The 16838-nt window shown below is 32.4% G+C and overlaps 1 protein-coding gene across 3 annotated transcripts in view; it reads left to right on the forward strand.

Annotated features, from left to right (window-relative positions):
• The window catches only part of LOC126917395 (putative aminopeptidase-2), a 69893-nt gene that overhangs the window by 48866 nt on the left and 4189 nt on the right, over positions 1-16838 (forward strand). For all 3 annotated transcript variants that reach the window (XM_050724224.1, XM_050724215.1, XM_050724233.1), the window contains 6 exons: positions 643-799; positions 2339-2598; positions 8437-9080; positions 10864-11031; positions 12450-12602; positions 12687-12765. In XM_050724224.1, the coding sequence (XP_050580181.1) occupies positions 643-799; positions 2339-2598; positions 8437-9080; positions 10864-11031; positions 12450-12602; positions 12687-12765 (1461 nt within the window). The remainder of the gene's footprint in view (positions 1-642; positions 800-2338; positions 2599-8436; positions 9081-10863; positions 11032-12449; positions 12603-12686; positions 12766-16838) is intronic.

The raw sequence follows: 16838 nt of genomic DNA on the forward strand, positions 1-16838 counted from the left end.
TAAATCTATACATTAAAATAAATAAAAAACGACATATGAAGATATGTCTTATGTAGTTTTCGAGTTATAGATGATACTTCACTCCCAGACGTATGGACATGCATTTATACCTCATCCTGTATATAATTAGACTACCATTTTTCTTTGATAGTTATGCTAATATTCAACATATCAACGTGTTAAACTGTCTTAATTTAGGCCATAGTTGCATTTGTAGGACCACAACGGTAAAATTTTTTGTTAAAAAAGTAGTCTTTCAGTTTATAATATGAAGTAACTATTTTTTTTAACTAATATTATATTCTTTATTCATTTTATTGAACACGAAAGTATCTGTGCGTTTTTGGAAATCTTTGTTTCTATATCTCTCACTCACACTTCATGTCTCAGTTTGAGATTATCAAATCGAAACAAACGACAATATAACCTTAGCTGCTGATTTAATTGCACTCTTTTTTCAATAGCCTGCATAATGAAACAAGCAAGCAATATTTCTATACTAATTTCGGAACCGATCTGTTCTACATTTTTTTGGTACATAAACCCGTAGATAAAATAAATAATTTAATTAAGATATATTTTTTAAACCAAAGATATGGCATGCTCTACTAAAAAATATAATAGTTACAAAATTCATTATAGTTCGAACCAGACTTTGGTTACAACGACTTATTTGTGGTTGACGAACTACAGCCAGCGATGGAAGAAGATGCCTTGCTGTCAACGCATCCCATGAATAATGCAGTTAATACACCTAACGAAATCGAAAAAATTTTTGACGCCATTACTTATGGAAAATGTAAGTAATTGTGAGATTTTTATAGCTTAGAATATGATGAATTGGTAACCAGATATTTTTCAAATAATCCCAAGGAATTCTTAATCGATATATACTGATCAGGTTCATCTGTTTTGATTATTTTGTTTTAATTGACTAACGCCTGAATATGATAAAAATAGATAATTTGAATTACTTACTAATGTAGATAAGCATGACATAGAATTTTACTTTGGTACGCATTTTTTGTATAGATCCCTCTAACAGTACTGCGCAAAAGTCATGTAAACTGTACTTTCAAAATAAACGTTTAAACAAGAAGAATTGTATGACATCGAAAAGAGCACAATTCGATGTCATTAGCTTTTTTGCATGCGAGCGCGTAAAGGACATATAAAGATCAATTATGTTTCTTTAAGTAGATTTTTGCAATTCACTTGTTTAAATCTCAAACATTTGAACAAGTAATCCAAATTCGTGTTATATTAATTATAGTAAAATGTCTGTGAAAATAGTTTTATCTCAGTAGGATTAAAGTGTTCTAAATTGAGACACCTAAAATTTAATTACTCATTGTCGTCACTGATACTTTCAAATTATACCGTTTACTTTTTTCATTGTTATATACTTGCAATTATATGAACTTCTGTTAGCTCCACCATCGTATGTAAATTGAATTTAATTATTTCTAATAATCGATAATTAAATATGCAAATAATAATACATTATCAACTAAAGATACAACATAAAAATTCTCATATTAAAATAAAATATAATTGTTTCTATATTTATGTACACTAGGATGAAACATAATTTGTTAAATACTTAGAGGAATGATGTAGGATCTTTATTTATTAGTTTATTTAAAATGGATTAAACAGGTGTTGGTTAAACAGGAAAAGATGGTTATTTAACGTGAACTAAATACAATAATGTACTATAATTAAGACAACTAAATAGTTAATTTACAATCCTCGTCAACTCGGTTCCAACGCTCTCTCTCACGTGGACCACACTCTCTCGACAACGCATTTCACACTCTCTGACTTCTCAACTCGTACTGACTGTTAATTCGTCTTTCTCCCTTAGCATCCCTTTGTCTTGATAACAACATTGATAACAATTCATTAATTTTGCTATGTCCAGAAAATAAATATTTTATCGTTGAATCGCCTTCTGTAAATAAAAATGTATTCATTGCTTAACGCCTTAACCTGCGATTTACGTTCAAGAATTTTGGGTCGAAAACGTAAACAAGTTCGCGCAGTCTTCGAGCCATTCGCACGACTTGTGTAGTATGATAACCCGTACTATTCCCGTAATATTTTCGTTTGGTCCTATCATTTACTACGGGCTATGCCCGTAATATTTACGTTTGGTTCGATCATCGTACTACGGGCTATGCCCGCCGTTGTAGATTAAGGGGTTAATATAATATCTACCGAACATTGTCTGCAACCATTACTAATTATCTGTTATTACAATAAAATTCAATTTCATTTACTTCAACCATGTTCCTAAGAATTAACATTTTACTATTAAAAGTAAATGTTTTTATAGCGGCTAGTGTCATACGAATGATACAAAAATCACTGAAACCAGAAACCTTCAAAGAAGCTATGTACCTGTATTTGGACCGACATAAATACCGCACTGCAACTCCAAACGATCTTTGGAAAGCTTTCGATGATGCGATGATGAAAACATCTGATTTACACCGCTGGTTGAATATGTCAAATTTCATGTCTGGTTGGACTAATTCAAGAGGATATCCGGTTGTCTCTGCGAAGTCAGAAGAACATGCTATAATATTGTCTCAGGTATACATTAAGGTCCAGTATAATGGAACTTCATAATATAAACTCCATTTGCATAACGAAATTTTAGTAATTCCTGATTAATTGAACTTTAGCTCCTATAAGTATATTATCTGAACTATCGCTGAGTGTCAATCCACTTCTATGAACGAAAATGTAAACAGTAGGAACATGCATTATGTGACACACTCCTATGTTTCGCAGTCGATACAAGTTGGATAATTATTTACAGAAGAGTACTCCTTGCCGATTTCGATGACCTTGAAATATGTTGTTGGGAACATGATCCTAAACAGGGTGTTCGGCTACAGGCGCCAAGAAATTTAAGGCAGCCGAAATAAGACGAAAATCAAGAATAAAAAGATTGTGCTTTTAGCTTTGTTTTTTAGTTACTGATAATGTTCTTAAAAGGAACACTTCAGATATTGTGGCTGTCCCTAACTAATATCAAGAAAATTATACAAGGAAATGAAAGCATCGGTCATGTAGGAGACACGAGAAATCACGAAATTGACATATCACCGATGATCTCGCGTCGTAGTTCGAACGTTTCACAAGTAAGGTAAAAAATTTGGGCTTTAAATATGATAGTAAATTTTATTGTACGAATCCATCAGAGTAACGATTCAGAGTTTTATAACAAAAAGGTGTTGAGTGCTGATTTGGGAAGGTTGTTATACTAAGGTTTGGTCTCTCTGGGGAGGGAACGGGAGTTATCGTCGGGTGTCTATCAGATGCAGCTATTCTGGTACTATCTAGTTATTGTTTCGATGGCTGTGTTATGTAGGATGTTTTACCTACCCTGTTGTTATTGTTTCTGAACGTGTGACATGAACGTAGAATATCGTAAATTTTTTTTCTGTAGGAACTCTTTACCACTACCTTGTTACGTAACATGTTTTAACGATTTTAGAAATTTGATAAGAGAGTAAAATGGTCGAGGTGTACAGTCCGTGATGATAATTTGCAGCTCTGTCTGTGGATGTCGCTGCTGGGGTACTGCTGATTTTTCTTCCGTTTTTGGTGCGTGGAAGAAAAATCGGACTCCGGTCGCCAGGATTCCAACCTGGGTTCCGAACGTTCGTAACCTAAGGCGCTAACCACTACTTTTTTTTATTTATTATTACCAGATTTTGTGTACTACATATTTGTATTTTCCATTATAAACGATGAATTCCGGTTGTGAGGTGGTTCAGGCAAAAGTACCGATACGCGACAGTACGACATAGTCATGCAATATTACATTTTTTTTCTTTTTAGGTTTACATTTGTAACTTAAATTTAAATCGTATTTTTCTTTTCATTTCTGTCCTGAAAACCTGGTCGCAAAAACAAGACAGTTCGTTAGTCTATTTGGGAAGGGATGGGAAAGGGTGAACTGAGAAGGGAAGGGAGGACTCTCCTGTTTGATTTATTACAATATTTATTTACATATTTACAGTATTTACATATTTACAATTTTATACGATGGTAGATTTGAGCGTTACCGTTCTTTGGCTCTTTATCTTGTTGTTTTTATTATGATTTCGGTATCCACCAATTTTTTTATGTTTTTTCTGTGCTTGTCTTCTGTGTCTTTTTGGAAGAGGGCCATGTTGTATCTCCACCTAGTGTCTGCAGTCCCTCCATTTAAGTTTTCCTCGTAGAGTATTGATTTAATCCCTATTTTTCTTTGTATATGGTATATTATTGGGATATTATTTTGTTCTTGAAGATAGTTTCTTTCGTCTAGGTGTAGAAAAGCTTCGGGGGAGGGGGGTGTAGCCTGTTATCAGTGTATTTTTATAATATTCGTCGTTTGGAAATAAGCAACCGAAGATTAAGCTATTTTCTTTTATCTTCGCAGCTTACGCGAAGTGGTTACTTGTTAGTTTTAAGGTGTGACAGTCGATGCGGTGGATGTTGGCTAAGTCGTATATTTTTCTATTTTTTACGTATTTTTTTGTATCCGCTGTGTTCTGATCTGTAAATACTCAGACAAGCTCTGATGCATTTTCTTTCGAATATGCGAATTTTTTCCATTAGTGAAGCTGGTATTTTGTACCAGATTGGGCAGCCGTAGGTTATAATAGGTCTAATTAGCGTTTGGTAGCGCTAACCACTACGCTGCCGTCGTTCGACACTGGTTAGTGTCGAGTGCCGCCACATAGTCGTAAAGGGATAGAATCATTTCGAGAGCCAAGGAGAAACGTTATGAAAATTGTATAAACATAAAGTTAGAGTTAATTCTAAATTTAGTATAGGTTTAAGTTATTCTGCTGTACATTTTTTTAGTCCTTTCCATTTTGAAGTCTTTGAACTTTTTTATTTCCTTTATTTTTGTATTCTTTTTTATCTTTTTTATCTTTTTTATTTAATTTCAACGCGAGTGATTTGAGCGTGTAGTGTGTCACGTAAAATAAAAAAAAAGAAAATCTCCGATGAAAAGAAAAATAAAATATAAAAAAATAAAAAGAGAATTTATTTTTGAACACTTGGTTTACACTAATTACGATTTGCTTCTGAACTCCAGCCGTGACTTTTCAAGACTGAAGCTCTTACAATTTGACTTTCGATCGGATCTATTTCTTTTTTCTTTGTAACATTGTCGTACATTACATTGTCGTCGAGTGCCACCTCATTTTTATCTTTATCATCAGTCCATTGGATTTGAAGTGCGCCGGTCGTGATAAGTATGTGTAGTGTGTACAGTACGTGTTGTATATATCGTGTTTACTGTGTACTTTGTTGGCAAGAAAACAGAGGCTATATTGAACATTTACTGTAATATAAAATGCCTAGAATGCCATTTCCGTTACGATTTTTCTGTGAACAGTCTCGACACTCGCAAGGCGTGTGTGAATTTTCAATGACACCCACGGACCGGATGATGTATGAATTCAAAAACAATCTTCTTCCCTACGATTTGTACGAGATATCCTACTGCCTATGTATCGTTCGATTTAAGGATATCTGCGCACAGGACTGGCCAGGTTGACCTACTTTCATTCGCGTAAGGAGATTTGCTAGCTCGACTGATTCTTAATTATCAATAACTAAAAGCTGGATACGCAATTTTTGTATTCTTGGTTTGTATTTTAGCTTCAAAAATTAGCCCTTAAATTTTTTACACCTGTAGCCGAACATCCTGTATGTTATAAGGAAAGTTGTTTAGAATCATCCCCGTATCTCAAGGACATCAAAATCGGCGGAGAGTATTCATCTGTAAATAATTATTGAAGTTTGCAACATTATTATGTATTTAAGATCAAGTCTTTCTTGGAATCTTCTTATATAAACATGAACTCCTATTGTAATAATGGCAGAGAGACATAGGCGGGCTTCTATTATATGAACGACCTGGTTATATAAATCAATTTGTCTTCCAGCAAGTTCATACAAACGGAGTTGTACTTTATCAGACAACTTCTCATAAATATCAAGGCATTTCAAATCTTAAGTAAATTTCCGCTACTGGCACTTCTTATTCGTTAACATCTTTTTCTGCTCCTTTTCTTTTTCTACTCTCGCAATTATCATCTTCTCTTTTTCTATTGCTTTCGCCCGCTCTAATTTACAACTACCTTTAAATCCTTATCTACAAATTTCCCTATTTCTTCTTTTATTTCTTTGTTATCTCTTTCATCTATATTTATTTCCTTTATTATGTTGTTTTTCTCTACTGTTTTGTATTTCTATCACTCTCCCCATATCTTTTATTTTTACTTGCTCGGCTCTATTAATTGCTTCCTCCTGTATTCTTTATCCTATATTTTTTATTATCTTAGAATCTACATCTTCCTTTTCTTCTTCTAATATTGTTAGCATTATTTTTACTGCCTTTTCCATGGAACCATTCCATGTAATTGTCCTTTTCCCAGATATCTTCCCTTTCTTTCAGTTACCTTTGTATTTCCTCTCTGTACTTTCTCTCCATTTCTCTCATCTTTCTCATCTCTTTTCTCATTTCCGCTAATAGTAACATGATCTCTTTTTCTTTTCTTCCTTCACCCTTCTCACATTCCTTTCCTTTTGCTCCCACACTTTTTTCTCTTTGATCTTATATTTCCTCTCCTCTCTCCCTTCGCCCCTCTATCTTTGTTAAATATTCCTCAATTCCCCTCTTTTCTACCATTATTTTCTGTCCTATTCTGATCAGACTTTTCTCTTTATTGTTCCCTTCTTATTGACCTCCTGTTCTCTTCCTACAATCATCTGATCTCTTTTTACCAACCTTGTTCTTTTCCTTCCTGCCATTTCTCTGTATCTTCACCTTTCTCACACCTAACCTTCCTCCTACACTTTTTCCCTTTCTGCCATTTCTATCTCTTATTTCTATCTCTTTAACCTTATTCTCGCTTTCACGTCCTTCACTTTTAATCTATTTAATAATATCTTAAATATTCTTCATGCGCTCGCACTTGAATTGACGCTCACTTCCCACTTTGAGGTAATAATAGAATATAACATTATAATTTCATTAATTGTTTGTATAATACAATTAATCCTTATCTTATCTACGTTTGTCGCATATTCCGATCAATATAAAGTTTAAGACATACTAACAATAAATAACTTGCCTTGTAATTGAATGTAAATTCAGTCATGAATAATTTTTGAGCGATTTACATTTGAAAACAAACTATATATTATTATTAGTACTGCTATATTTATAGGATCATTATCAGAAATATTAGAAATTAAAATTTCCAGTGATTTCTACTCTATACGATAAATTTATTGGTGGATGGATTTATTTACAGTGGACTAAACAGGCAACAATGGTTATTTAACGTGAGCTTAATGCAGTAATGTGATATAACTAAGACATCTAAATTAATAATTCACAACTCATAACTTTCTCTCGACTCGAAACTAACTCCTCGCAACAAGTGTTCCTTTATCATCTTCTCATACCCCCGCCATGTACGTATTCCGTAACCGTCCGCGATAATGGTCACGTACGCCTTCTTCCGCGTAACTATATGAAGGCCGAGGACATATTGATGGGCCGCTTGGTCTATCGAAGTATCCCAACCCTTTCGGCCTGTCGGCACTTACGCTTTCTCGCAACACTGTTTATATTTCGTCGAGTATTTCTTAGACAATCTTTCCACGATACTACATATCGTTATTAGTATAGTATTGTATTGTATATTGTTATTAGTGCCGTGATAAGTAGCTAAGTTTTCTATAAAGTTATAACTTCTAGGTACTCATCAAACAGTAAGAAGTTTGTTCAAATACTGTTAATATTCTCAGTTGTAATTAACATAATTCAGTAACACATGCATATTACCTAATTTTTAGAAATTATTTTGTTGTTAATATCTCTTCGCTGACTCAAATGATCCTATCATAAAGTTATTTGAATCATTTTTTCATTTTTGATATTTTCTTGTTGAGCATAAAGAATATGATATATAGACAGTTTAAGGATAAATAGTTCCGCTGGAATATTTTCTTACAGATTTTGTTGAAAAATTATGCCTTAATGTGTTTCACTCTTGTACATGAAATTATTTCATTCCATATCTATTAGCTATTTAAAATCAATAAAATAATTATACTTATGATATTCTAATTAAATTACATTCTGCTAGAATTATAAAAATAAGGCATAATTTTGAGCGATAGTGACACTTATAGTAATTCACGATGTGATAAATATTTTTTGTTAAAAATAATTGGCGTACATCGCACAAAAATAAAGGACGCTGGAGTATTTTTTTGCTTTCTTGGAGAAAGACAAACGTGGATAAAGGTCGCTTTTGTTATGATCTTTTTCATATACTACATATGAATTCCTGGGTAACTAGTAAATACCAAAGATCAAACACCTTTTGGAAATAATTTTTGCAGAAAAATTTCTTTACACCAGAAGTTTTCGAGGAATTCTGGATACCCATTACGATGACAACCGCTTCTAAACTGAATTTTTCGGTTACTACGACCGATACTTGGTTACAAGGATCTCCAATAACCATTCCATACAATTCTCAGGAAGAATGGTTTATTTTGAATATTCAGCAGAGTGGTTATTATCGAGTGAATTATGATACTATATCATGGAATCGTCTGATCAATGCCTTAAAGAGCACTGATCATACACTGATACATGTGACCAATCGAGCTCAAATTATCGATGATCTCTTGAATCTGGCACGAGCTGATTGGATCACTTATGGCCTCGCGTTGAATGGGACAACCTATCTGCTAAAAGAACAAGATTACATACCTTGGAAGGCATTTTTCACTGGAATGAATTTTCTTCTGCAACGATATCAAGGAAATGATGGAGAAAATTTGCTGAAAAAGTACATTAGGCTATTGGCAGCTAACCGATTTGAAAAGCTCGACTTCGAAGACAATAATGACGAAGAATTCCACATGGATCAATTGAACAAAGATTTGATCCTATCCTGGATGTGCAAACTGAATCATACAGAGTGTGTGGATAAGTCTATCCACCTGTTCGCCAAGTGGCGCTGGAATGATACATATACGTAAGATTTATTCTTATTGACAGATTATTTTTAATTTTATTATATACTGAGAGACAACAATATCCGTACAATCGAAATGTAGAAATAAAAGAAGAAATATTATTTTATTACTATATGTATATATATATTGATTTATTTATATTTATTATATTTATTATAAAAAATATACTTATTTATTTATTATATATATAATTATATATTATATTATATATTTATTATAATAAATAAGTATATTTTTTATAATAAATATAATAAATATAAATAAATCAATATATATATTCCTACATATATCCTATATATTTATTTATTTATGCTCATATTTTTAAAAATCTGATCGCGAGGTGATAAATTCTTTTTTTATCATTATAAAAAAAGTTACATTATCTATTATCTAACGTTTGAGAATCTTGAGGTTTCCACGGCTTGGATTGTTACTATTCATATCATTACAGTTAGCAGTGATACATTTGACACTGCTTTCTCTAACAATGTTTGAAGCTTCCGGAAAGAACCATTCCAGAAAGAAAAGATAGCAGCTTGAAATAATGTTAGAGGAAGGAATGTTAAACGTATTCAGTGCTAAGAGTGACAGTGTCGGTAATATCTGATATTTATTATTGTGCGACGAAACTAATTATTAATTTGTAAAACGTAATGTTTGCATTATAGTTATTTTGTTTCTCTCTTTTATTTCTCTCCTTTTCGGCGAATACGCAACTACCTGCAATCTAGTACACATAGATAATACCAAGTTCTTAACGAAATCTTATATTTTCTCATTCTGTTTTCAAAATTTTGTTTTTTTTATTTCTACATCTTAAATATATGAATTAATAAAGTTTTCATCTTTCAATGTATTCAATTAATAGGCTAATACGATATCTGAATGACGATTAAATGACGACATCTGAATGATATCATTATATTAAAGACCACCTTAGTCGATAAATAATTAGACACTGTGTCCCACGATTCAACAGCCAAGCTTTGTACATGTATAAATGTATATTGTATAAATGGATACAATCAAATAAAAGTATTTATATAAGCGTAGGCCATGTAATGCTTCATTGGAAAATTATAATAGAAATACAAAATAGGATCATGTATTGATCACACGCGTTCAAATCAGAAGCCATACCTATACTTCTAATTAAGAAGACAATTTACTTTTAAATTTTTATACAAATAATTAAATTCTAGAATGAATAATTCAATTGGACATTGTAATAGATTTAGTAAAATTTGATAAAAAGTTGCAACAAATAGATTTTAATATTTCAATAACATTATAAAATTAGATTAAAAATATATATATATATATCTATATCTTAGGAAATTAAAATGTATTAACAATGTATAGTATTGAAGAGAAGCTTTACTAAACATAGACTACAATTATTTATTATTCTTATAAGAAATATTTTAAAAGTAGTAAAATTCTGCAGTTATTTCTATTATTTTTTAATGTTTATTTGAATCTCTTTCTAGAGAATTTCTAGAAATTTCACAGAATACAGTACATTGTTTGATAAATATTGTTTTATATATGCGATTATACAATATTTCGTGTTGATGAAATTTGTTTATCGACCTTTGGACGTATTAAAATGATATAAAATATCATCACCATAAATCTAGATTATGAAATAAGCTAGGTTATAGATTATAAAGTATACATTATGATATGCATACATTATAAAATAAATTAATATATAGAAACTATTTAATTACATCGGTAGAAAAATAGGGAAACCTATTTCATTCGGGATATAACTTTCAGAATTTCACCAAATGCCAGGACAGCTGTTTATTGTACAGCCATAAGAAATGGATCTCTAGAAGAGTGGGAATTCCTATGGGATCAATATTTGAAGACAGACTTTGCTTCGGAGAAGAAAATTATATTAGAGGCACTAGGTTGCTCCATGAACAAAGAAGTATTGAACTCGTAAGTTTAAAGAATACTATAGAAACAATTATTACACAAAAAAAAACTACATAAAGCTTAATTCAGCAAAGATCATAATACATATACATATAATTCAAGCTACAAGCCCCTCATATCAAGATTATAAAATAATTTATCTGACGATTCTTAAACAAATCGTAAGTTAACGAAAAGAATGATATAATTTATGCTATCTGAATATATTAGAAAATGTGCTAAGTTCATTCGCCTTTCGATATTATTTGCATTTGGAAGAATATTGTAAAAATGTTGTGGTAGTATACATGTTAGTGGTAGTATACAAACATATAACAACTAGTATGCCCAAATATTGCTTATATAGCAACATAAAAGTTTAAATATTATGGAAAATTTTTATGAATATATTATCCATATTACACGAAGCATTCTGAGATTTCATTACTACTGTAGACATGATTGCTGTCATGGTCGTATTGATGGAATTTGGAACGAATTTGAAATTGCATATAATATATTAAATTTATTATCATAGATATCATGATATGTAACGTGATTATTAATATTTATTACCTACAAAAAGTTTTAAGTATTTTTTGTAGCTGATACCAGAATTGTAGGATATCTTGACGAAATTATATTCTAAATCGCACATTTTCAAATTTCCACAATTTATCACACTATCAAAGGGTTAAGATGGTGTGAAATGTTAGATATAATATACAATTTCAAAATGTTTTATATAACATACAAATATGAAATAAATAGCTAAATTCCAGTTGAATTTTGAGGCTATTTGTTTACGTCATCATATACGTGAATGTTGATAGTGATACATGAGGTAAGGAACTATTAGCCTTTTTTATTTATGCTGTAATTATAACACGTGACACACGTGATAAGCCAGATTTCAGTATATGATCTGAGTGTATATGATTATACGAGTATATGATTTGAGTATAAAAGGTTTATAATTTTTAGTAGTATAATAACAAAGTACTTGATCTAATTTTTATTATTCATCAAATAATTTATGATTTACAATTTGTATTAAAAATATAAATATGTGTGTAATTTATGAATATACGAATTGTAAAACATCTAGATTTGTGTTATTTAGTAAATTATTTAATAAACGCTTTTGAGTGATTAAAAATTCATATTATATACATATTTTACAAAATTAATAATTAAAATTAATATAATTTGTTCCTTGTTCGAATTAATAAGAGTCACTGTTGACATTAAGAACATTATATTATTATATATTATATATAACATTAAGAATATTATACCTACTAATGATAATGATATTTAGATTGTTCTGCAATCTTCCGAACTTTTTATTCACATTGGCTATCAATAAGTAAAAATTTTTAAAACATTTTTAAAACATAGAAATTTTTATTACAATTAGCAATCTTTTTATTTTGCTGCAGGTATATTGAACGTGCATTGACGTATAACTATACCTCTAATATTCGAAAGCAAGATGTTAGCACCGTACTTGCTTCTGTCTACAATTCTGGAAAATTTGGAGTGGATGTGATGTTAGACTACCTAGTTAATAATTATGAAAATATATATAATTTGTAAGTTGATAAATAATTACACGAAACAATACGCATTTAATTAATGTAGAAAAAGAGAATATTATATACTTGTTTTATTTTCAGTTATGAGGACTGGGATGGCGTAGAAGAATTAATTTCTAAACTGGCATCTCGTATTTCAGTGGAAGATCAAATTACAAAGGTATATTGATTAACGTTTATTATGAACATACAGCAGACGTAAAAGTGCAAAAATTCCTAGAATGCACATTTTTTTTATTTATTTATTTATTTATATTCTCAATTTGTCCAATTTGAACATTTAGAAGAATTTTTTAGCTGCTTTATTATCATGTGGGTGACTACCCCCACCGGGGTACCATCCTCGCGTTTGCTAGATTATATCCTTTGTGAGATCTGCTGGGTGTTTCCTTTTCGGTCTTCTTTCCATGTTTAAGGTGTTGATTGTTTCCGCAGCTAGCCGGTTTGGGTGTGTTGTTATTCTTTCTTTGTATCTTTCCGCATTTCTGTTAATTTCTTCCTTGACCGTTGGTATTCCCAGGTCCCTCCGTATATCCTCGTTTCTAACGTACTATGGGGTGTTTACTATCGTTCTAAGAATTTTAGCTTGTATTGTCTCTATTTTGTTTATGTTGCTCATTGCTGCTATCACTCGTAGTGGTATTCCGTGCATCCAGATTGGTTTTATGATCATTTTGCATATTTTTATTTTCTATGCTTAATTTGGATTTTCGACTTGCTAGCCAATGCATTTGTCTCCTTGTTGTCAGTATTTTGCTATTGATAGTTGTTGGTATGTTGGCCGTGTATAATGTGTGTAGCATTGGTCCTAAGACGCTTCCCTGCGGAACTCCTGCCTTGATGTCTTTAACTTCAGAGTTTGTGTCCTTGATTTTTATTACGAGGGTTCTGCTGCTTACGTAAGATTTTATTAATTGGTATATTTGTTCCGGGAATTGTTTCCTGATTGTTTGTAGTACGCTTTCGTGGTTTATTTTGTCAAATGCTTTCTCTGCGTCCATAAAGAGGGCTATGCAGTATTGTTTGTTTTCTAGTGCTGGTATTATTTCGTTTATAAGCCTGTACATTTGCTCTATCGTGGAGTGTTTGTTTCTGAATCTGAATTGGTGATCTGGTATTAACTTTTCTTTCTCTATTATTGGTTTTATGGGGTCATATATGTAGGAATGTTATATTATTAGTTTGTAGGAAACAGTATGATTGATACAAAATCGTTTGCACTCACATGAAATCGAATATAATATCCCGTTACACGTATTCGTTACTCACTACTTTTACGACATTACAACACAAGGATCTTCATTCGACAATTATAAATTCAACTCTGACTCTCTCAACTCTCGTTACAACGTTTTCTACGCTCACGTTTTCTCTAACATCCCTTGGTAACGCTCACAACATTCTTTGACAACGTTAACATATCTTGACAACGCTAATAAACAATCACCCCTCACGCCATGTTCTTCCCTGATGTCATACTATCCCAGAACTCGGCCATTCTGATGAACACATCTGCCCTTAGATGTGCCCATCATTACTAATTTTACTTGTGCTCCTGATTTCTTGCTATTCTTCATCGACTATCAACCTCAATGGATGACGATTATCTTTCGTTGTCCTTAAAATCGTCATTTTCTTCAGTATCCTCGTCAAATTCTAATGGTTTAACCCATGGCTTCATATGATCAGCTGCGAAACTTGTTTTCTGCAGTCCTTCTTGCTCACCCATTTTGATGACTTCGTAACGATCTTTGCCCTATACCGATGTTATTTTGTATGGACCCAAAAACTTTGATAATAACTTTGTACCTGTTCCGAACTGAGTACGTTTTATTGCTACTAAATCACCAATTTTATATTTCGTAGCAGTTTTACGACGTTTGTTGTATGTTCTTTTGTTTTCTTCTTGGATTTTTGCAATATTTTCCTCCGCCTCTAATCTCATGTTCGTGCGATCTTCTTAAAAAATATTCGCCATTTCTTCGTGTATCAGTTGCTTTAATTCTTGGTATGTTTTAAGTCTTATTTGTTTCCGATTAATAGTTCAAGTGATGTCTTCTTAATACTTCAGTTGTGGCTTACATTTATAATTTGTTGCACTCTTCCCACGTATTTCCACCATTCTGCTCGATTGCTTAAAGAGAGTTTCGTTAGAACAGGTATGATTATTTCGTTCATTCTTTCCACCTGACTATTTCTGCGTGGTATACCCGTAGTAATTAGCATGTGTTCAATTTTTTCCTCTTGGCAATACTCTTTAAATATGTTCGAAGTGAACGTTGAACCGCGGTCGGATTTCCAAAAGTTAATGTCTGCTACTTAAGTTTACCTACCACCTCCTTTGTCGTAGTAGTTTTGGTTTGATATAACCAAGTAAACTTGGTGAACACATCGACAATTATAAAAATATAGTTATAGGATTTTTTCGTTGACGGCATCGGTCCTAAGTGGTCGATATGATATGTATCTAATGGGACAGCTCTTTTTTCTATGGGATATAACACTCTTTCACTTTTCCCTTTCTTCTTTTCTGCCAACATGCACCGTATACAGTTGTCAATTACTTTCTTTACTTTGTCTTCCATGTTGGGGAACCAATAATCTCTTTTGAGTATTATCATCGTTTTAGCACTGCCAAAATGTCCTTGTTCATGTACTAGTTTGATAATGTCCCACTGCATCGATTTCGGCACACCTATTGTCTCATCACTATGAGTCTCGCGATATAATACTCTATTTTTTATTAACGTAAAGTTATTTTTCATCTTATCACGTACTGCCTCGACTATTCTTTTTTCATCTCTTGATCCTCTTCTTGGGCTTTGCGTACTCGATCAATCAGCGTCCACGTGACTATCGACCACGTCACTATCTTCGGCAGCACACTGGTTTTCACATAGTTTTTCTTTAATTTGTTTGAACTTTACATGTTTATGTTTCACTCTTACTTCCACTTGTTCAGTTAATTCAATACCTAATAGTACATCGTGTCCCAAAAAGTTATCGGGAACTACGTCAAAGTCTAACGTTGCATTTAAACCGTCAATTATTATATCCGTTTTGGATCGTCTCATAATTTGTACTTCAATGGCGCCTATACTATCGAATTTGATTATTTTTTTCTCAAGTTGAGGTGCTCCTAAACGCGAATACAAATTCATTCGTACTAAATTAAGATCACTTCCTGTGTCTATTTTTGCTACAACATTCATATGCATAATCTTTATTTGCTTGAACTCTCTTTTATTTTCATTCCACAACCCATCAAAACGCGTTTTGTTTTTTAGTTAAATGTAAAATTCTCTACATTTAAAACATTTAAGGCCTCTCGATTTGTTCGGACAATCTGCACTCACATGTTCTCTATGACCGCAATTATGACACCTTTTATACTTCACTACGCCTCCAGATTGCCTGTATTTCCTGTTGTTCTTAGCTCTGACCGGTTTCACAGTTGACTCTGTTATGCGGGATTTTTGTTCCTCATAGATGATTAGATTTTCCTTCAGTTCTTTCATTGATTTAACCCCGTATAGTATTGCTGTATTGCCTTCTTTGTCTCTTATTCCGTCTACGATGTACCTCATTTTTGCTGCTTCTTCCATATCCATGTGACATTCCAAGCATTCGGTACATGTACGCTGTATATCCTTCGTCATCTCTTTTTTTTTTTGTTTCTTGAAATCTACGGTGTATTTGCCAAGTATTAAATTTTTTGAAAAATTCCTTTATTAGTCCTCTTTTTGATTCACGCCAAGTTCTAGCATGGCACTCATAATTGACAAATATTTTTGCTGATCCTTTCATCAGCTTTTTTGTATAAATTACTTTCTGTTCCTCTGTTCACATATACATGCTTGCAGTTTCTCCAAACGTCTTGAACCATTGATTGATATTTTCATTGTTTTCGCCCGTAAAAACATCTAAGGCGTCTTGGACATTTTGAAAACTTAATGTTGTACGCCTACGTGTTTTTCTACGGCATTTGTCACAATTTTTATGTACATCTCGTGCGTTCCTTCTGCGTTCTCTTTCGTCTTCTTCATCGTCTTCCGTTTCACTTTCGTAGTCACTTTCTTCTTTCGACGACGCATCTTCTTCTTCCAACGCCGCCTGTAGTCTTTCACGTAATTCAGCTTTCCTTCCTCTCGTCTCTAGCCCCATACTAGCAAGACGTTCTCTTAATTCCTTTGTCCTAAGCCTCTCGAGATTTTCGCCTTCATCTCGATCACG

The sequence above is a fragment of the Bombus affinis genome, chromosome 1 (assembly GCF_024516045.1).
Source record: "Bombus affinis isolate iyBomAffi1 chromosome 1, iyBomAffi1.2, whole genome shotgun sequence".
Classification (NCBI taxonomy): domain Eukaryota; kingdom Metazoa; phylum Arthropoda; class Insecta; order Hymenoptera; family Apidae; genus Bombus; species Bombus affinis.